The 21,894-nt window shown below is 38.3% G+C and overlaps 1 protein-coding gene across 2 annotated transcripts in view; it reads right to left on the bottom strand.

Moving 5' to 3' along the window:
* Positions 1 to 21,894, bottom strand: part of RAB3C (RAB3C, member RAS oncogene family) — a 327,998-nt gene that overhangs the window by 51,699 nt on the left and 254,405 nt on the right. For both annotated transcript variants that reach the window (XM_046000834.1, XM_046000833.1), the window contains exon 4: positions 6,359 to 6,483. In XM_046000834.1, the coding sequence (XP_045856790.1) occupies positions 6,359 to 6,483 (125 nt within the window). The remainder of the gene's footprint in view (positions 1 to 6,358; positions 6,484 to 21,894) is intronic.

A 21,894-nucleotide genomic window follows, 5' to 3' on the forward strand; every position in this document is an offset into this window, starting at 1 on the left:
TAATTGTCTTCAATAAAAAACATATGAAGACAATCTGGCTGCTTAGGATCAGACTAGGTAGATCCAAAAGTTCATGGTTACCATGACAACATGATTTCTTATTATAGTGACTGCCTTGCTTTCTCTTTCCTGGGTTGGGGGTGGAAGACAAGGGTGGTTGCCCTTAAAAGAGTCATACGAGCAGAGCAGATTAGAGAATCCCAGATTCAGAATTCTCAAGTTAGGCCACTCTGGGTTGTGCAGACTTAGTAGGAATCCAAAGCATAGCCTCTATAATCCAAGGAGGTAGACTCCCTGGATGAAACTCCCCTGATGGTCCATTCACCTCAGTTAACTCGTCTCTACCAGTGACATCAAGGCATCTGGGGTGGTACGATCAATGTGCCTAAATTCTTATCCTTGATTCAACAGAAATGTTTACAGGGAGTCCAAACTCTTTCAGCCATGGTGGATCTACCTTGCTTGATCTATTTAGATCTTTTAGGAAATAATTATATATCCTGCTTACATCCAGTCAGTTCCTTTAGTATAGTCTCTGTGATGTAAACGAGTGTCCTTTTCCATTTATTTGTCTTTAATTTACTTCTTTCTACTTCAGCAGATTATTCCCTTGAAGGGACTGGTTAAGCCAGTCTTTATCGATCGGTATGCCTCAAAGTATAGACAGAAAGTGTTTTGTCAGTCTTCATATTCCTAATACAGAGGCAACTGTCTACTCCTACAACTCCGTGCCCTTCTTCCACTCTTCAAATTGCGCTTGTTTTGATGTTTTCCAGCTGTTTGATTTATATGTTCATGATATTTGATTATGTTTCTGATATACAGACCACATGTTAAGCTTCACAACAGAGAAGATACATATTTTATGACTCCCTGATGTTACTGTGGGTGTTTAATAAGTATTTGTCAGATGGATAATCAAAACAAAATAAGTCACTACAATGGCAAAATGAGAGACAAATTTTACAGATTGGAAAAGTGGGCAAGTGTTAACATATTTTAGAGTTGTCAGAAATCCTCATGGAGTCTCTGTGCTGGACAAGGGGGAAAGACGGGTCTGGAATTTAGTAATACATGCACATAATATGACAGCTGTTTGAAGAGTAAAAGGGAATAAGTATTATTTGATTTAGGAAGAAATGTTAATACAAATTAGACACATTTCAAAACTGGATCCTTACCAATTATTCATAAAAAATAATCACTTCTCAATTTTTTCTATCTGTAGTCTTGTTTCTCTGACTACATTTTTGGCAAACCAGAAATTCTGTACTTTCTCCCCTTTCAGAACTTACAAAAATAGTTCAAATCTCCTTTCATCTATAATTCTAGGTGCTACAAACCCCTTCCCCTCCATAAATTTATTTGTTCTTATTTACACTTGAGTGACAACTATTTTAGGAAAACTTTAATTATTCCTATTTTTTCTCATTTGGTATTAAACAGTTTTGTCTATAAAGCTTAAGTTATAATATTATACATATATTTAGATTATTACCACAGTATAAATTTGTTCCTTAGATAAAATACAAATGTAAAACATTCTTATATATTGTTACATGCATCAGGTTCATGCATCTGTAGTGAATGTTAACAACTTGCATTGAAAGAATACTATCAGCTATAGGACAATCTTCAGCTCCAGGGGTAATTCTCTACCTTCTCCAAGTACTTGCCACCACCTAAGCCAGCATACTAAAACTAGTGTTGTGTAAAAGTCAGAGAGTGTTTCTTAAAAATGGATATTCCTGGGCTTCAGCTTCAGAACTCTAAAGCAACAGGACTGTGTTGAGGTGATGAATGTGCACTTGAGCAAGAACCTCAGCTGATTTAGCTGCAGATGATTAAAGAACCACTTTACAACAGACACTCGGACTAGGCAGAGCTGTGGGGGGTGGGGGACAGAGGAGCCTGCAGCTCCAGGGAGAGGGCAGGACTAGAACAAGATTTGGTTGCCACTGTTAGTGGGAATGCAAACTGGCCCAGCCACTGTGGAAAAAGTGTGGAGGTCTCTCAAAAAGTTAAATTGGAACCACCCTACCAACCACTAATTGCACTACTGAGTGTTTACCCCCCCAAAATACAAAAACACCAAATCAAAGGGATATATGCACCCTTACATTTATAGTAGTATTTACAATAGCCGAATTATAGAGGTATCCAAGTGTCCACTGACAGATGAATGGGTAAAGAAGATGTGTTGTGTTATTGGAATATTATTCAGCCATAAAGAGAATGAAATCTTGTCATTAGTAATGACATGGACGGAGCTACACAGTATAAATGCTAAGTGAAATAAGTCCATCATCACAGATAAATACTGTGTAACTTCGCTCATATGCGGAATTTAAGAACGAAACAAAGGAGCAAAGGAAAAGAGAGATAAGCCAAGAAACAGTTATAACTATAGAAAACAGACTAATACCAGAGGGAAGGCGGGGAGTTGGTGGGGGAAGGATGATACAGGTTATGGGGATTAAAGAATGCACTTGCCATGGTGAGCCTGGGCGATGTGCGGAAGTGTTGAATGACTCCATGGTACACCTAAAACTAATATAACACTGTAGGTTAATATACTGGAATTAGAATTTAAAAAATGATTTGGTTGTCATGGTGTATGGCAGCAGTTCTAAGCATGAAAGTGAATGGGAGAGAATGAAGAGTTGTGGGCCCAGGAAAGAATGCCAAAGTGCAAGAAGCAGAAAGAGGAGGAATTTTCCAAGCAAACGGAAGTTATGGCTGGAGAGGGAGGAGGAGAACAGAGGGCATCATAGGGTGGAAGCCAAAAGGCCAAATTTTACATGGAGGGCATTACCACGGGCCAAATAAAACAGACAATAAAGTAAGAGAAATTCTCACTGTCTCTATAGTCTATCTCAGCTACTACATTTGTTCCTAGACGGTAGGGGATGGTCTTACCAGCAGCTGACATATTGTGAACGCTTAGTAAATGCTTGGTGAACTAAAGAAGACTGACCGACAAGGGTGACTGCCAAACAAGGATTTTTAAAGAGTTCACCTACGACTCAGTTCCTTCAAGTGTCCTCACTAGGATTTGCAATTGTAACCAGACTGACAGAAGAGTTATTTTCAACCATTTACTAAAATGTGGAAATGATGTTTTTAAACAGTGCCCAATCTCTGTGTGTATGTAAGGGAATTCTGGACAATGGAGTTTTGCTAGATATATATATATATATATAAAAGCAAAGACCTTTAAAATCTTTACATTGAGGTTGTGAGAGTGGGTTATTTCCATACGAATGATCTCTCATGATCATTTGTAGAAGTGTGTGCAGTCACGAGAAGAACAAACCACATTAAAAGAAGTAAATGACTCTCTAAGAATGCACAAGTGTTGGTTGCTATGACAACTACCGGGTTATATTAAATAGAGCGCAAAAAAAAAAAAAATCAATTAGAAACCACTGGGAGAACTTGCACAGGAGCATCAGCTAGTTCTGCCTCACAATTTCAGGAACTTTCTACAGCCGGCATTGCATGAACAGGGTTCCCGTTGATGTAGTCACAGTATTAGTTCTAAGAAAGGTCACCTTCTTGACGCATTCCCATCATTCTAGTGTTTCCTTCCATAACCTGCTCTTCTGAACATCCAAGTAATTTATCAAAGTAGTGAAGAATTTATGCGGTTATCTGGCTCTTCTCTACTGGTGACACTTAACAGTGTTTGCCTTCAATCCATTTTTGTTTGAACCAAACAGTTTTCAGGTTTATACAGAGAGAGACAATTCCGATCTGTGGAGCAGTTCCCCCACCAACCCCAATGTGGCACATGTCTGACTAGTGAAGAAAATATAGGGAAACTAGAGATGGTTTCAGGAAGCCACCATGCCAACTCACTCCTAGGTTTCTTTTCTCTTTTGGAGGGTCTACTATTTTCCAATCCTAACTTTCTGACATGCTAAGAGAAATAAGGAAAATTTGTCAAGTTTTTCAGAATTTTCAATGAAAATGTTGTTAAAGTGATAAAATTGGACAACCCCTATGAATGAAATGATGAAGGTTCAAAAGCAACCACAGAGAGACCAGACATGAGCTATGTGACCTTCTCATGGGAAGCTCCACAAACATTTGTGGAAGGGTTCTTGTGGTCATCAGGTGGCCCTTAGTCTAATGAGCACACTGATCTCACGAAGCAGTGTTTAAGCTCTCAGAATGGACTGTGCATAGTTCCTTTAGGAGATTACCACATGACAGAGTAACCCAAATGGGACCCACTGAGAGGGTCTCTGCTCTCCAATATGCGCTGCCCACTACCAGGAGATTGATTTCAAAGAAGCCCTTCATAGCAGCGCTTTTCAAAGTGTAGGTTGAGACCCATAACTAAGTCATAAAATCATCAGTGGGTCAGACCATTAATAAAAGACAGAGGGAGAAAGAGAATCAAATACAAAAATACAAGAATGAATCTCATCCAATAAGGGTAAATATACTTTGTGAAACTTCTGTTTCTTTCTCCCTCTGTACATATGTATGCACTGGATTGCAGGATTGAACATATTTCTTACTGTAGGTACTAGCCAAAAAGGCTGAAGAGCCAGACTCTGCCCTGCTAAGAATACCTTGATATGTTCTGCTGTGTACGGAGGAGGGAAATGGGGAGGAGGAGGGAAGGAAGGGGAGCAGGAATAAAAAGAACAGAATTCCACCTCTTTTGCTCTAGAGTTTCAATTATTCCTCCAATCTGCTCTCTACTTCAATAATATTACACTAGGTTCCAACTTTTGTACTCACTCTCCTCTCACTGTCCTTGGTCCATTGCACCCTTGATTCATAAAGCTTCCTCTTCTCTTTGTGGTTCTAATGAATTCTATTCTATTCTAATATGAATTCTATTCTCCTTTAGGGTCCATTCAGGCTCTATCTTGGCATTTAACCCATATGATTTCTATGTCCTCTCATTACTCACCTCTTTCCAGCTGTTCTGCTCAATTCCACACAATTTCTCTCCAGGTGTCTCATCTTCTGCTTCTTCTTTTTTTTTAAGATTTTATTTATTTGACAGACAGAGATCACAAGTAGGCAGAGAGACAGGCAGAGAGAGAGAGGAGGAAGCAGGCTCCCCGCTGAGCAGAGAGCTCGATGTGGGGCTCGATTCCAGGACCATGGGATCATGACCTGAGCCGAAGGCAGGGGCTTTAACCCACTGAGCCACCCAGGCACCCCGGTGTCTCATCTTCTTTGAGCTTTACCAGCTTCCTGTCCCACTCTGCTCCCACAACTCCTGGTACCTCTCTTCCAGTCTGCCTCCTTCCACTTGTTGCTTTTCTCTTGGCATCTACCTCCTGGCTACCTATCCTGTTTTTGTTGTCTGGCTGTTTCTGCTTTTTTCCTTGGATCTCTAGGTTTCCCACTTGACTAAAAGCTACTTGAGCCCAGGGACAGTGAGTCATACATTTTTGTACGCCCCGTGATATCTGGCATAGTACAGGGCATATCAGAGGTGCTTAGTGTAAATGTCTTGAACTAATAAATCAATCATGATTCCCTCCTGTGCACCAAACTCTACCCTACTCCCTCCAGTATTTTTCTCTCAAGATACAATGTTTTGTATTTAAAAGGGCTTTGTGACTTCTAAAGCTCTCTAATACCTATTTCTTATCTCAGTTTTATCTATGAAAACTTGGTAAAGAAGGCATGGGTCATGATACTTATTTTTGAGAGATGAGGAGAATGAGTCTCAAAAACATTTTTTTAAAAGATTTTTATTTATTTGACAGACAGAGATCACAAGTTGGCAGAGAGGCAGGCAGAGAGAGAGGAAAGGAAGCAGGCTCACCACTGAGCAGAGAGCCCGATGCAGGGCTCGATCCCAGGACCCCGGGATCATGACCTGAACTGAGGGCAGAGGCTTTAACACACTGAGCCACCCAGGTGCCCCTCAAAAACATTTTTAACAGCAGCAAGCCTTGTCAGTGATGTTCCCAGAACCAGAATCTATAATGTGACCTATTCTGTGCTACTAAACTCTTCCAGTAGAAACCTGACAACAACAATCACACAGGATAATAAAATGCTCAGTCAATGCAAAATGTTGTATATGGAGAAAAACAATGCAATGACAAAATAGCAGGCAGGGCTTAGCCTGTGTTTCTCATGAAATGAGAATTTGAATACCTTGTACTAGATTAACATTTTGGCTATTTTGCTTTCGTAGTTATGCTTGAATTCTCATGGTGCCACAAAAAGTGGGAGGAAATCCACTTACTACTTACCGAGGATATGCAATACTATAAGGTTGAAAGTCCTTTCATTAAGCCCATCATAGCAATTAGCCGTGACTCTGTGCACTGTTACAAATAATGACCAAGCTCTGTTTTGTTAGCTTATCACTTACCAAGCTGTTCTCCTAAATGTTGGCCTCTCTCTGTTGAAATGACCCGCTCATCTTCCATGTCACATTTGTTCCCAACCAGGATAACCTGGGCATTATCCCAAGAGTATGTTTTGATTTGAGTTGACCTAAAAGAAAAACAGGCAAGAAACAATCAGCAGAGAACACAACATAAAACGAAGGAGAAGGAGTATGTCCCACAGATGATGGTAATAGCAAAAAATGAAGCCCAAATGCCTGACATTTAGAATTAATTAGTTCAGTGCAATTTCATCCTTCAGATACTCAGAATATTTGTACTAGGAATTCTTTTTTATCGGGTGATATTAATATGACTACTGTTTTTTCCTTTCTCGCTTTTACCTACACCTTATGTAGTACCTTTATAGCTGGAGTGACCAATGATCATTGTTCATTCATGACATTTCCAGTTTTTGCAGTAAAAACCCCATGTTCCTAGAAACTCCTCAGTTTTAGGAAACCCAGTTGTTCACCTTATAACACACCACACACACACACACACACACACACACAGGCATGATTTTCCCTTGTTATAATAACAACTTAAAGAGCTAGGACAACCGGGGCCTAGGAGATATGGCGATAACGTTAATTTTCAAGAATGAATCATAAGGAGAAGAGGAGGAAGATGGTGGAGGAATGGGAGACCTAAATTTTGCCTGGTCTCAGAAATTCAGCTGGATAGTTATCAAACAATTATAAACACCTACAAACTCAACAAGAGATCGAAGAAAAGAATAGCAGCAATTCTATGAACAGAAAATCAACCACTTTCTGGAAGGTAGGACATGCAGAGAAGTGAATCTGAGATGATATACAGGAAGACATACTGTGGGTGGGGGAGGGGCCAGCTCCCAGCAAGTGGTAGAGCAGTGGAGCATGCAGTCAGGACTTTTAGAAGTCGGTTCCACTGAGGGACGTTTCTCCGGTGGCTATGCAGGGGGTTGAGACCTCACTGGGACAGCGTGGTCTTCTCAGGACCCTCGGGGGTCACAGAACCAGGGATGCCTGAGTGTAGCAGAGCTCCCAGGTATCAGAGTGGGGAAGCCAGATGTAGAGATGGAGCTGAGGAGCGGGCTCTCAGATTGAGGTTACCTTAAACCATGATCTGAGGCACAGTCAACCACTGCTCTTAAGCAGGGACCACACAAGTGGCAGAAATGGGGAGACACCCTCCCTTCCTCCACAGGGAGGAGCAGCACGGGAGCGTGCTGCAGGAATCTGCTGGGTTTGAAGACTACAAACGGGGCCATGTGCCAGAGAAAGAAACACTTGGTCACAGGCCAGGTGAGCATGGAGTGAGGCTGGAGACCAGGAAGATGGGAGGTATGGACTGCTTTTCTCTGAGGGTGTGCTGAGGAGTGAGGCCCCGAGCTCTCATCTCCTCCAGGCAGAGACTAGGAGGCTGCCATTTTCATTCCCATCCTCCAAAGCTATGGAAAGCATACAGGGAATAAAAGCTACCAAGAGTGAACCTGAGCAGATTACTTAGCTGGGCCCCTGGCAAGGGTGGAGCAATTCCACCTCGGGCAAAAACATTTGAGAATCACTACAACAGACCCCTCCCCAGAAGATAAGCAAGAATATCCAGGCAAGACCAAGTTCACCAATCAATGAGAACTGCAAAACTACAGCACTAGGGGAATACAGCACATAGAATTCATGGCTTTTTCCATGATTCTTTAGTCTTTCAAAGATAAATTCTAAAAATTTTCTTTGTTTTTTTCTTTAAAAATTTCCCCTTTCCTTTTTTTTTTCTGAAGGTTTTTTTTTTTTTAAATTATTTATTTGACAGACAAAAAGTGAGAGAGGAAACAAAAGCAGGGGGAGGGGTAGAGGGAGAAGCCGGCTCCCTATGGAGCAGGAGCCCAGTGCTGGGCTCAATCCCAGGACCCTGGGATCATGACCTGAGCTGAAGGCAGACGCTTAACTGACTGAGCCACCCAGGCACCCCAACCTCTTTCCTATTTTAACCAACATCTTATGAATACCTTTATAAAAATCTTTCTTAACTTTCATTTTTATAGTCATAATCTATCCCTTCATTGTATTTAATCTTATTTTTAGTATATATATATTTTAGTATACATATAAGTTTTTCTTTCTATAAAATTTTGGGATACAGTTTATTCTAATGACCAAAATATACCCTAAATCTAGTGTATGGCTTTCTTCTAGTCTCCTGCTGGCCTGATCACATTCTCACTTTTTTTTTTTAATTTTTTCTTTCTTTTTTCAAAAAACTTATTTAAAATTTTTTTAGATTTTCATCTTTACAGTCATATTTCATCCCTTCATTTTTATATATTTTTATATATTTTATATATTTTATATATTATTTTATATATTTATATATATTATAAATATATATATATTTATATATATAATATATATTTTTTATATATTTATATATATATAAAAATATATATATATTTATATGTATATATAAATTTTTATATATATATATATATATATATATATATATATATATATATATAAAGACAGGGAAAAAACCCAACATATATATGTTGTTTTTTTCCCCCTGTCTTTTTTATTATTTATATTTATTAATATATATTATTTATATTATTTATATTTATTTATATTTTTAATATATATTTAAATATATATTTATTATATATTTAAATATTTATATTATTTATATATATAAATATAATAATATATTTATTAATATACATTATATATTATATATATTTATATAATTATATAATATATAATATATTATATATAAATTATATTATATATTATATATATGTATATATATATAAATTATATATATAAATTATATAATATATTATATATAATATATATTTTATATATTATATATATATAATAGTTTTATATATTATATATATATAATATATATTTATATATATATAAAGACAGGGAAAAAAACCCAACATATATATGTTGTTTTTTTTCCCCCTGTCTTTAAAACTGGGGAGGCAGTTTCTTCTAACAGACAAAAACTCACCCAAAATCAAGTGTGCGGCTGTTCTTTTCACCATCCTGATGATATATATTTGTATATATTTTCCTTTTTTTTCTCCCCAGTTTCAATTCTCTTCTGATTTGTTTATTGTATATTTTTCTGGGGTTGTTGTTCCGCTTTTAGCATTGTGTGCTCTCATTCATCTATTCTTCTCTGGACAAAATTATAAGGTAGAAAAACTTACCTCAAAAAAAAAAAAAAAGAACAAGAGGCAGTACTGACTGCTAGGGACCTGATCAATACAGACATTAATTAGATATTGGAACTAGAGTCCAAAATAGTGATTATGAAAATGCTAGCTGGCCTTGAAAAAAGCATAGAAGATACTCGGGAATCCCTTTCTGGAGAAATAAAAGAATTAAAATCTAACCAAGTTGAAATAAAAAAAAAGCTATTAATGAGGTGCAATAAAAAGTGGAGGCTTTTAATTCTAGGATAAACGAGGGAGAAAGGAGAATTAGTCATATAGAAGACCAAATGATGGAGAATAAGAAAGCGAGAAAAAGAGAGATAAACAACTACTGGATCATGAGGGAAGAATTGGAGAGATAAGTGATACCATAAGACAAAACAATATTAGAATAATTGGGAATCCCAGAGGAAGAAGAAAGAGAGGGGCAGAAGGTATATTGGAACAAATTATGGTGGAGAACTTCCATAATTTGAGGAAGGAAACAGGCATCAAAATCCAGGAGGCACAGAGGAACCCCCCCACTCAATAAAAATAGGCCAATACTTCATCATCAAATACTAAAAGTTACAAGTCTCAGAGATAAAGAGAAAATCCTGAAAGCAGCTGGGGACAAGAAGTCTGTAACATACAGTGGTAGAAATATTAGACTGGCAGCAGACTTATCCACAGAGACCTGGCAGGCCAAAAAGGACTCGTATGATATATTCAGAGAAATAAATGAGAAAAATGTGCAGCCATAAGTACTATATCCAGCTGAGTGGTTGTTGAAAATAGAAGGAGAGGGAAAAAGCTTCCAGGATAAACAAAAATTAAAAGAATTTCAAAACACCAAACCAGCCCTATAGGAAATATTGAAAGGGGTCCTCTAAGCAAAGAGAGAGCCTAAAAGTAGTAAATCAGAAAGGAACAGAGACAATATACAGTAACAGTCACCTTACAGGCAATACAATGGCACTAAATTCCTATCCTTCAATAGTTAACCTGAATGTAAATGGGTTAAATGGCCCAATCAAAAGACACAGGGTATCAGAATGGATAAAAAAACAAGATCCATCGATATGCTGTCTGCAAGAAACTCATTTTAGACCCAAAGATACCTCTAGATTTAAAATGAGGGGGTGGAAAACAATTTACATGCTAAGGACATCAAACAAAAGTTGAAATGGCAATCCTTACATCAGAGAAATTAATTTTTAAGCCAAAGACTATAATAAGAGATGAGGAAGGACATCATATCATGCTTAAAGGGTCTGACCAAGAAGAAGATCTAATAATTTTAAATATCTATGCCCCTAACATGGGATCAGCCAATTATATAAACCAATTAATAACAAAATCAAATAAACACATCGACAATAATACAATAATAGTAGAGGATTTTAACACCCCCCTCGCTGAAATGGACAGATGATCTAAACAAAAGATCAACAGGGAAATAAAGGCATTAAAGGACACATTGGGCCACATGGACATAACAAATATATTCAGAACATTCCATCCCAAAGCAATAGAATACACGTTCTTCTCTTGTGCACATGGGGCATTCTCCAGAATAGATCATATCGTGGGTCACAAATCAGGTCTCAGCCAGTATGAAAAGATTAGGATCATTCCATGCATATTTTCAGATGACAAAGCTTTGAAACTAGAACTCAACACAAGAGGAAAATTGGAAAGAACACAAATACGTAGAGGCTAAAAAGCATCCTACTAAAGAATGAATGGGTCAACCAGGAAATTAAAGAAAGATTGAAAAAAGCATGGAAACAAATGAAAATGAAAACACAACTGTTCAAAATCTGTGGGACACAGCAAAGGTGGTCCTGAGAGGAAAGTATATAGCCATACAAGCTTTTCCCAAGAAATAAGAAAGTTCTCAAGTACACAATCTAACCCTACACCTAAAGGAGCTGGAGAAAGAACAGCAAAGAAAGCCTAAACCCAGCAGGAGAAAAGAAATGATAAAAATCAGAGCAGAAATCAATGAAATAGAAACCAAGAGTAGAACAAATCAATGAAACTAGGATCTGGTTCTTTGAAAGAACTAGTGAGATTGATAAACCCCTGGCCAGACTTATCAAAAAGAAAAGAGAAAGGACCCAAATAAATAAAATCATGAATTAAAGAGGAAAGATCACAACCAATACCCAAGAAATACAAATAATTATAAGAACATATTATGAGCAATTATATGGCAGCAAATTAGACAATCTGGAACAAATGGATGGAGTTTTAGAGAGTATAAACTACCAAAACTGAGCCAGGAAGAAACAAAAAACCTGAACAGACCCATAACCAGTAAGGAAACTGAAGCAGTAATTAAAAATCTCTCAACAAACAAGAGCCCAGGGCCAGATGGTTTCCCAGGGGAATTCTACCAAACATTTAAAGAATTAATACCTATTCTCTTGAAACTGATCCAAAAAATAGAAATGGAAAGAAACTTCTGAACACATTTTTTTAGGCCAGTGTTACCTTTATCCCAAAACCAAAGACCCCACCAAAAAGGATAATTATAGACCAATATCCCTGATGAACACAGATGCAAAAATTCTCACCAAAATACTAGCCAATAGGATCCAACAGTACATTAAAAGGATTATTCACCATGACCAAGTGGAATATATTCCTGGCCTGCAAGGTTGGTACAACATCTGCAAATCAATCCCTGTGATACAATACATTAATAAAAGAAAGAACAAGAACCACATGATCCTCTTAATAGATGTTAAAAAAGCATTTGACAAAAGTACAGCATCCTTTCTTGATCAAAACTCTTCACAGTGTAGAGGTAGAGAGTACACACCTCAATATCATCAAAGCCATCTATGAAAACCTACAGTGAATATTATTCTCAATGGAGAAAAACTGAGAGCTTTTCCGCTAAGGTCAAGAACATGGCAGGGATGTCCCTTATCACCACTGCTATTCAACATAGTACTAGAAGTCCTAGCCTCACTAATCAAACAACAAAAAGAAATTAAAGGCATCCACATCAGCAAAGAAGTAGTCAAACTATCACTCTTTGCAGATGATATGATACTTTATGTGGAAAACCCAAAAGACTCCACTCCAATACTGCTCGAACTTGTATAGCAATTCAGTGAAGTGTCAGGATATAAAATCAATGCACAGAAATCAGTTGCATTTCTCTACACCAACAACAAGACAGAAGAAAGAGAAATTAAGGAGTCAGTCCCATTTAAAATTGCACCCAAAGCCATATGATACCTAGAAATAAATCTAACCAAAGAGGGAAAGAATCTGCACTCAGAGAACTATAAAGTACTCATGAAAGAAATTGAGGAAGACACAAAGAAATGGAAAAATGTTCCATGCTCATGGATTGGAAGAATAAAGATTGTGAAAATGTCTATGCTACCTAAAGCAATGTACACATTTAATTCAATCCCTATCAAAATACCATCCAGTTTTTTCAAAGAAATGGAACAAATAATCCTAAAATTTATATGGAACCAGAAAAGACCTCAAATAGCCAGAGGAATGTTGAAAAGGAAAACCAAAGCTGGCGGCATCGCAATTCCAGACTTCAAGTTCTATTACAAAGCTGTAATCATCAAGACAGTATGGTACTGGCACAAAAACAGACACGTAGATCAATGGAACAGAATAGAGAGCCCAGAAATAGACCCTCAACTCTATGGTCAACCAATCTTTGACCAAGCAGGAAAGAATGTCCAATGGAAAAAAGACAGTCTCTTCAACAAATGGTGTTGGGAAAATTGGACAGCCACATGCTGAAAAATGAAACTGGACCATTTCCTTACACCACACACAAAAATAGACTCAAAATGGATAAAAGACCTCAATGTGAGAAAGGAATCTATCAAAATCCTTGAGGAGAACACAGGCAGCAACCTCTGTGACCTCAGTCACAGCAACTTCTCCCTAGAAACATCGCCAAAGGCAAGAGAAGCAAGGGCAAAAATGAACTACTGGGACTTCATCAAGATCAAAACCTTTTGCACAGCAAACAGTCAACAAAACCAAAAGACAACTGACAGAATGGGAGAAGATATTTGCAAACGACATATCAGATAAAGGGCTAGTATCCAAAATCTATAAAGAACTTATTAAACTCAACACCCAAAGAACAAATAATCTAATCAAGAAATGAGCAGAGGACATGAAGAGACATTTCTGCAAAGAAGACATCCAGATGGCCAACAGACACATGAAAAAGTACTCCACATCACTCGGCATCAGGGAAATACAAATCAAAACCACAATGAGATATCACCTCGCACCAGTCAGAATGGCTAAAATTAACAAGTCAGGAAATGACAGATGATGGCAAGGATGCAGAGAAAGGGGAACCCTCCTATACTGTTGGTGGGAATGCAAGCTGGTGCAGCCACTCTGGAAAACAGCATGGAGGTTCCTCAAAAAGTTGAAAATAGAGCTACCCTATGACCCAGCAATTGCACTACTGGGTATTTACCCTAAAGATACAAACGTAGTGATCCGAAGAGGCACGTGCACCCTAATGTTTATAGCAGCAATGTCCACAATAGCCAAACTATGGAAAGAACCTAGTTGTCTATCAACAGATGAATGGATAAAGAAGAGGTGGTGTATATATATACAGTGGAATACTATGCAGCCTTCAAAAGAAATGAAATCTTGTCATTTGCAATGATGTGGATGGAACTAGAGGATATTATGCTGAGCAAAATAAGTCAATCAGAGAAAGACAATTATCATATGATCTCCCTGATATGAGGAATTTGAGAGGCAGAGTAGGGGGTTTGGGGGGCAGGGAAGGAAAAAATGAAACAAGATATGATCAGGAGGAAAACAAACCATAACAGACTCTTAATCTCACAAAACAGACTGAGGGTTGCTGGCAGGTGGGAGGGTATGGAGAGGGTGGCTGGGTTATGGACATTGAGGAGGGTATGTGCTATGATGAGTGCTGTGAAGTGTGCAAGCCTGACGATTCATAGACCTGTACCCCTGGGTCAAATAATACATTATATGTTAATAAAAAAAATATCTGGAGAAATATACTTTATGACCCGTGTGAACATCTCAGATACATGGTATATTTTTTCAGAAAAATCCAGAGACACAACCTTTCTAATTCTGATACCAAAGTTGATAATATATTTCTCTAGCAACAGTCAGCATGTATCATAAATTAGGAAAATAAAAGCAAACACTGAAAACTGTATTTTTCTCTCACCTTATCTTATGTGTGTGATGTATGAAAAATGATACGTTCATAGTGAATTAAGGTGTAAAATGCATGCTACACACGAATACACCTTAAATTTCAAGTGCTGGCATAGTTTTACAAAGAAATTCCAAAGGTTCTTTCAAAGGAACTCAAATCTAATTGGATTTCTTTAGGTAATTTTTAAATTATCTCCCTGTTCCTAAGAGGTCTTATTAACCAAGGCCTGGCCTATTCCTGGAAAGGCTCTAAGTATAGAGTCCTTATGTTAACAGGCAAAGCTACCCTGGCACACAGCTAGAAATGAAATCACCAGAAAAATGTTGGGGGTAGTCATAGGAGAGTGTCATTGTGTAAGGAAGCGGTTGAGGCTACAGTATCAAGGACATGGCCTTCTGAGTTTACAGAGGACAACTACTTGCTTGAAGCAATTTAGCACTCCTTGGACCTAGGCAAACTCACCCTCTGCAACCCTATTTATATAAACTTAACTAGGATACACCTTTGTGGAGATGAAGAAGGAACAACTTGGTGAGTTTATTTGTATTCTTGAGCCAAGTTGATGGAATGTTTGCTTCTACTATTCAACATGTACAAGTGTCTCATTTCTGATCTATTTTTTTAAAGAGTTACTTATTTGCGGGGGGAGGGACAGGGAGAGACAGAATTTCAAGCAGACTCCCTGGTGAGCATGGAGTCCGATTTAGGGCTTGATCCCATGACTCCAAACCAGGACCTGAGCAGAAGCCAAGAGTCAGGGGTGCCTGGGTGGCTCAGTGGGTTAAAGCCTCTGCCTTCGGCTCAGGTCATGATCCCAGGGTCCTGGGATCGAGCCCCACATTGGGCTCTCTGCTTGGCAGGGAGCCTGCTTCCTCCTCTCTCTGCCTGCCTCTCTGCCTACTTGTGATCTCTGTCAAATAAATAAATAAAATCTTTAAAAAAAAAAAAAAGAAGCCAAGAGTCAGATGCTCAAGCAACTGTGTTACCCAGGTGCCCTTGATTTCTGATTTAATAACCCATGGGGCTTTAGGCTACTGTGACGAGTTGCACATTTATGCATACACAGTATTCCCCATTCCCTAACAATTTGTAAAAATATATAAATATATAGCCATGACTATATCAAAACCATTTCCCTTCCATTTGTTTTTAAGAAATATTTTAATGTGACCTCCTCAATCTCCTAAATTGCCAAGGAAAGGTTTTATTTTTATAATTACTAGGGAATTGTTAAAAAACCCTTACTTTAAAAGATTGAATAGTTAATGGAGACCACTTTCTTTTTTCTGTTGATTAAAATTGTGGTCTGGGGCATTTGTGCTGAGGTGAACAGAAGATTAATTTGCCATCAAATTTGGTTAATCTCATTTTTGAAATCAGGGGTGCAAATGCTCAATGTTTGACTTTGATTGGACTACTAAAGACTTGCCAATGATGTCTACCACCAACAAAGTAGCTTTAGGCAAAGTCCAACCACCAGCCAGAAGGGATCAGAATCATGCTGGTTGATTTATGAATTACTATGTATCATAGAGTCTACGATGCTATGAATTAGGAGATGAAAATTATTTTATGAATGGCCAAGAACAAAAATAAGCAGCAATGAAACTGACACAGTACTTTCACATTAGTCCTACTAACAATCAGTCTTGCAGCTTCTTATTGTTTTGAAATTTCTTTCATGTACTGTGAAGGGTTCAGTAATTTTTTCCTATCTGAAAACAGTACATGAACATCATTCTATGACTATCTCAGTAATAAAAGTTAGCATACCCAACTGCTTGTGGGTATCTTTCCTTCTTAAATCTTATAGGTTGTCGCTTTGCAAGAAAATATGAAATGATGGTTATTATTCCAAAAGGAGCAATCATGTTAAATTTATAATCCTTCCTGCTACTCAAATGGTCCAGAGTTTTGCTTATATCATCTGGACATAATATGAATGAAGGTCAGAAAAAAGTTGGGTTGTTAATCCAATTCTCTTCTCCTCCAACTCAGAATCTTAGCAATTTATTCAACCAGTTAAAAAGAAAGCTCTGATACTAAGCATGGGGAAGTCATTTTGCATTCTTTAGAGGTATCCTCATCTATAAAATGAGGCTACTACGTTTTGTACAGACTCTCTGGGTTGTTGCAGGACAAAGGTGGTTTTACATGGGGTGGGGTCACACTCTATGTTCAAAGTTATAAAAAATTTTTACAAACATAATACATTATTAGTCCCAGTTTAGGCAATCAGCTATTCCTCTTCCCAAGTCCGGCTTAACTCATCCTTTTTAATTCCTATATTCTAAATAATAATTGGAAGTTTTTTCATTAAAGAATATCAAATTTTGTCTCCAGTTCCTATCTTGAGGTTGAGGTCCTACACAGGCAAATTTCTAACTGGAATAGAATGGTCTACTCTGTTATGTCTGTTAGGAAAAGGACACATATTTGTTAAATTAATCCTTCTTAATATGGAATTTCTACCTATTTAACTTTTTGGTCATTTGCTGTATTTTGTAAAAAATTTTTTAAATTTGGGGAACAGGGGAACACCTCATTCGGGGCCATCTTATCTCTTTGCTGGTTAGAGACACATTTAAAGAAAGTGGCTGTCACCAAATAATATACATGTGAAAAGATTATTTCTGAATCACTGCTAGAGATCCTTTGGGATTTACAGTTAATCTCCACAGGATTAATGGAATCAGAAGCAATATGTTGGTCACCATGGTTACTCTACAAATGTCAATTAACTCAGATCTTACCAGTATCAAATCATGGTTATTAAAGAATCTGTTATTAGCTAAAACCAAAATCAAAAAATACAACCCACATTTATGTTTTTATTTTCATAAATGCATAGAGAGAAGGCTTTTGTTTTCTGTTTTTGTTTTATATTACAATGAAGAAAATGAATTTTTCATGTTTTACGTGTATATGACTGAACTCTGCACAGAATCATTTGATTGGAGAGCTATAAACAAAACAATCGAATTTCTGTACCATTGCTCCTTCTACCCGGTTTTGGGTATATAAGTAATTTCCTATTATTTCAACCTGCTCTCACAGAGACTGGATTTTAGCTAGACATAGCGTTCTGGAAAACAGTATATAAAATATTTATCAGTGACCTCAAAAAGCAATGGTCTCCTAGGGTCTGATTTGGGCTGTATGTGGGGAGATTGGGGTGTCAGAGAGTATAAGACTAAAACTTGCTTTTTCTCACTCAGTACAGCTCAAACAGATCTTAACAGCTGTCCCGTTCTTAATTCTGGAAGCTCCTATGCCTCTACTGGCATCCATTTCCCTTGTTCTCTTCAAAGTTTAGGAGTCACATAGCTCTACAGCTTCTCAGCCAACTTACAATTTATAAGGAAATTTCCCAGCCTGCTACTGCTCATCACATAGGAATGCCTTTCTGTTACTTTCTCACTAATTTAATCATGTATTTATTCAATTTTTCACAACCCTTAGAGAGTTTTAAAAATTATTCCAGAGCAGAACAATTAGATCATAACCTCTAGGGACTTCATCAAAGGAATTAACAAAATCTCTCCAGGGGACTGGTATGTGGAACAGAGGCTCAATATTACTGGGATAACTCTTTCCCTAGACCTTTCCTTTTTAGGTTTTAAATAATTTCAAGTAAATAAATAAATAAATAAACAAATAAATAAATAAAGTAAGTTTCCTTATTTTCAATCTAACACCCAAAGTATTTGCAAGTGTTTTACAAAGATACATATGAAATACATTTTATTTATTTATTTATTTATTTATTTTTAAAAGATTTTATTTATTTACTTGACAGAGATCACAAGCAGACAGAGAGGCAGGCAGAGAGAGAGAGAGAGGGAAGCAGGCTCGCTGCTGAGCAGAGAGCCCGATGCGGGACTTGATCCCAGGACCCTGAGATCATGACCTGAGCCGAAGGCAGCGGCTTAACCCACTGAGCCACCCAGGCACCCTGAAATACATTTTAAAACAAGAGAGTAATGGTGAGGAAAGAGAGACAGGGACATAATAAAATGTAATGATTTATATATGCTATAGAGGCTAATAGGTGGTCTCAAATCAGTAAGGTAAGAAACTACAATCCACCTACAGGGGAAAAGGGTGGTAACTTAGTGAGGTAATACAACAATCCACTATAGGATTTCTACCAAAATGTTACAAGTGATTATCTACAGATAGTGATATTTCTGGTAATTTTTATTGTTACAGCTTTTTGTATCATTAGAACCTTTAATGGGAAGCCAGTAATTTTAACAAAGAAGGTAAGCCTCTATCTTATAAAATATATCACATAATGGGGAGCATTTATATGAGGATACTTTTTCAAAGTCTTTTTTTTTAAACTCCTTTAATAAATGAGTTATGTACATAGAAAAAGCTTTTTTCTATGTACATAACTCATTACCTTACTAGCTTTGGATGGGCCAAGTGAGTTGCCTTAGCCAATGGAATGTGAGGAGATGTGAGATGAGTCACTCGTGAACAATAGCCAACAGAGGCATTGTGAAGTTCTGTTAGTCCTCTCCTATTTTTTTAAAATAGTTTATTTATTTATTTGAGAGAGAGAGAGAATGAGAGATAGAGCATGAGGCGGGGAGGGCTGGAGGAAGAAGCAGACTCCCCACAGAGCAGGGAGCCCGATGCGAGACTCAATCCCGGGACTTCAGGATCATGATCTGAGCTGAAGGCAGTTGCTTAACCAACTGAGCCCCTCAGGCGCCCCAGTCCTCTTGTATACTTGCCCTTCATCATGGACAGAGCCATCCCAGAGTGGGCTGCTCTGTCAGCTGGTCCCAGAAATGACAAGCCAGGAACCTAGCTGAGTTCTGCAGAGACCCGCAAATCCCAGCCAAACCTACATGAGCTATGTTTGACTTAATGCCCTTACTGTGGCGTGGCTTACCATTTTCACCTGGTTCCTTTCTATCTTGCTTTCTCCCAGTTCTTGCGTACTCTTATTAATTTCTTTAAATTTCCCATATATACTATCTTTTCCAATGAAAAGGAGCTATTACTATGGGGATCAAGGTTTTTTAAGGCCTAAAACTAATAAAAATTTGAGGTCCCAATTTCAAACATGCAAAATATAAATACAGAGTTAAGTACAGGCAACATGTAGCAGATGCCGCAGGGCTCTGCCCATAGCGCGCTACTTGTGTGCTTGCTAGCTGACTTCCCACAGCCAAAATCTACAGCTCTTTGCTTTAAAGTCTTCTCCAAAGCAATGCAAGGACACTGTGCCCATCATTGAAGATCAAAGGTAACAGGGCAATAGCACATCCTAGAAGCGGACCTCTGCCAGGAACTAGAATTAGTTGCCCTACTGAGTCCCCCCACGCCTTATTGACTTCTCTCCCTTTTCTGGCTTGCTTCTCCACTCTCTGTGGCTGTTTCTTGCATTTCTGGGATAAACTACTTGTATATAAATTCTTGTCTCAGATACCAGTACCAGAAGAACCCCTACTAAGACACTGTGAAGACGCTTGTCCAAGAAAAGGGCACCAAGCTTACCAGGCATTGTTTGGGGCTGATACTACTCATTCAAAAGCTCTATTGTTAAATATTAATGGCTCTTGGGGGTTGGTGGTTAAACTGTACCCTGACATCAACCCTGGTGATGTATTTACATCATGGAAATTAGCAAATGCTTTAACTCAGATTTTTCTTCCCCTGACCCCTTTTTAAATATCTCATTAACTGGTATACCAGGAAGCTTAAGCTTCACTAATTTTGTGAGAAACCCACATGTAGGCATCACAGGTGCCCCCTGCCTAAATCACATTTATTGCCTCTGTGTCAATCTGTCATTTTCTTTCCTCCAGGCTCAGTACACATATTTCTCTTGATTAGGTGTCCCTTAAATGGGCCCACAGACACCTGTACTTCACTATGATCTTCACCGTGGTCTATATCCTGCCCCAGACTATAGGTCCTAGGAGGGCAGGGACCCCAACTGCTTTGTTCAACATTGTATCTCCTGGCTTCAAGATAAAGTCTGGTACTGAGAACATTCTCAAGCAACTTTGAATTAGTGACCAAATAAATGAACAAGTAATAGGTTGAAAATGGCAAAAATGCCTAAGGAGTTAACTCAGAATAGAAGCAAGCATTTAAGAAGGCACAGGAGGAGAATCACCATTGTATGTAGTGCCTATACCCTGCTGTACCCCTTTAGGGACTCAGATGTGTTCCTGGGAGAGTTTAACAAGGTCTTTTATATCCTGACAGGATCCACGGCAGGCGAAAGCAAGAGGTGGCCCCTGCACAGCCTGCAAAGGCCATCTGTGTGACGGGCTATTCATCCCGGCCTGGAGGGCTCACGTTTGCCTTTTGGCCCCAACCTCAAGCAGTAACATGGCGGAAGAGTTGCTTTAGAGAGCCGTACTCCAACTCCTTTATTTTGGAGATGAAAAAGTGGAGACTCAAGATATGGCCTGACTTGAGGGAAACAACCCAATTACCTAATGGCTAATGTGGACTTACACTTCAAGGTTCCCCAGGCCTGCTTTTCTAGAACATGCTATTGCTTCCACTGGGAAGAGAAGTAACTACATTTTACTTAAGACATGACAAGAAATTCATATGGTGATTACTGAGCTTTTAAAAAAATATTATGTCTCCTGGGGAAAGCAAAAATGCCCTAAATCTTCATGTGTACAGTGTCATTAGGCTGCAAGTGGCAATGAGCAGAAATGGATGTTCTGAAGGATCTCTTTCATGTCCCTCTCTGCAGTAAGTCTGTTTGTTGCTGAGAGCCAAGACCGAGCATTTATTTGAAAAGGTCAAGAAGCAGTTGTCTTGATCAAAAGGGTCCTGGAACTACCTTGGAGCGCATCAGATTCTGAGTCATTTATCTAAATCTAACCTTGGGCCGATCCCCATCATTCCTCTCCTATTACTTATGATCCCAGTTTTATTTTTCAAAATCTCAAATTCTGATTTTTTTTTTTAATATTTTACTTATTTGACAGAGAGAAATCACAGTAGGCAGAGAGGCAGGCACAGAGAGGAGGAAGCGGGCTCCCTGCGGAGCAGAGCCCGATGTGGGGCTCGATCCCAGGACCCTGGGACCATGACCTGAGCCGAAGGCAGAGGCCTCAACCCACTGAGCC

The sequence above is a fragment of the Meles meles genome, chromosome 3 (assembly GCF_922984935.1).
Source record: "Meles meles chromosome 3, mMelMel3.1 paternal haplotype, whole genome shotgun sequence".
NCBI lineage: Eukaryota > Metazoa > Chordata > Mammalia > Carnivora > Mustelidae > Meles > Meles meles.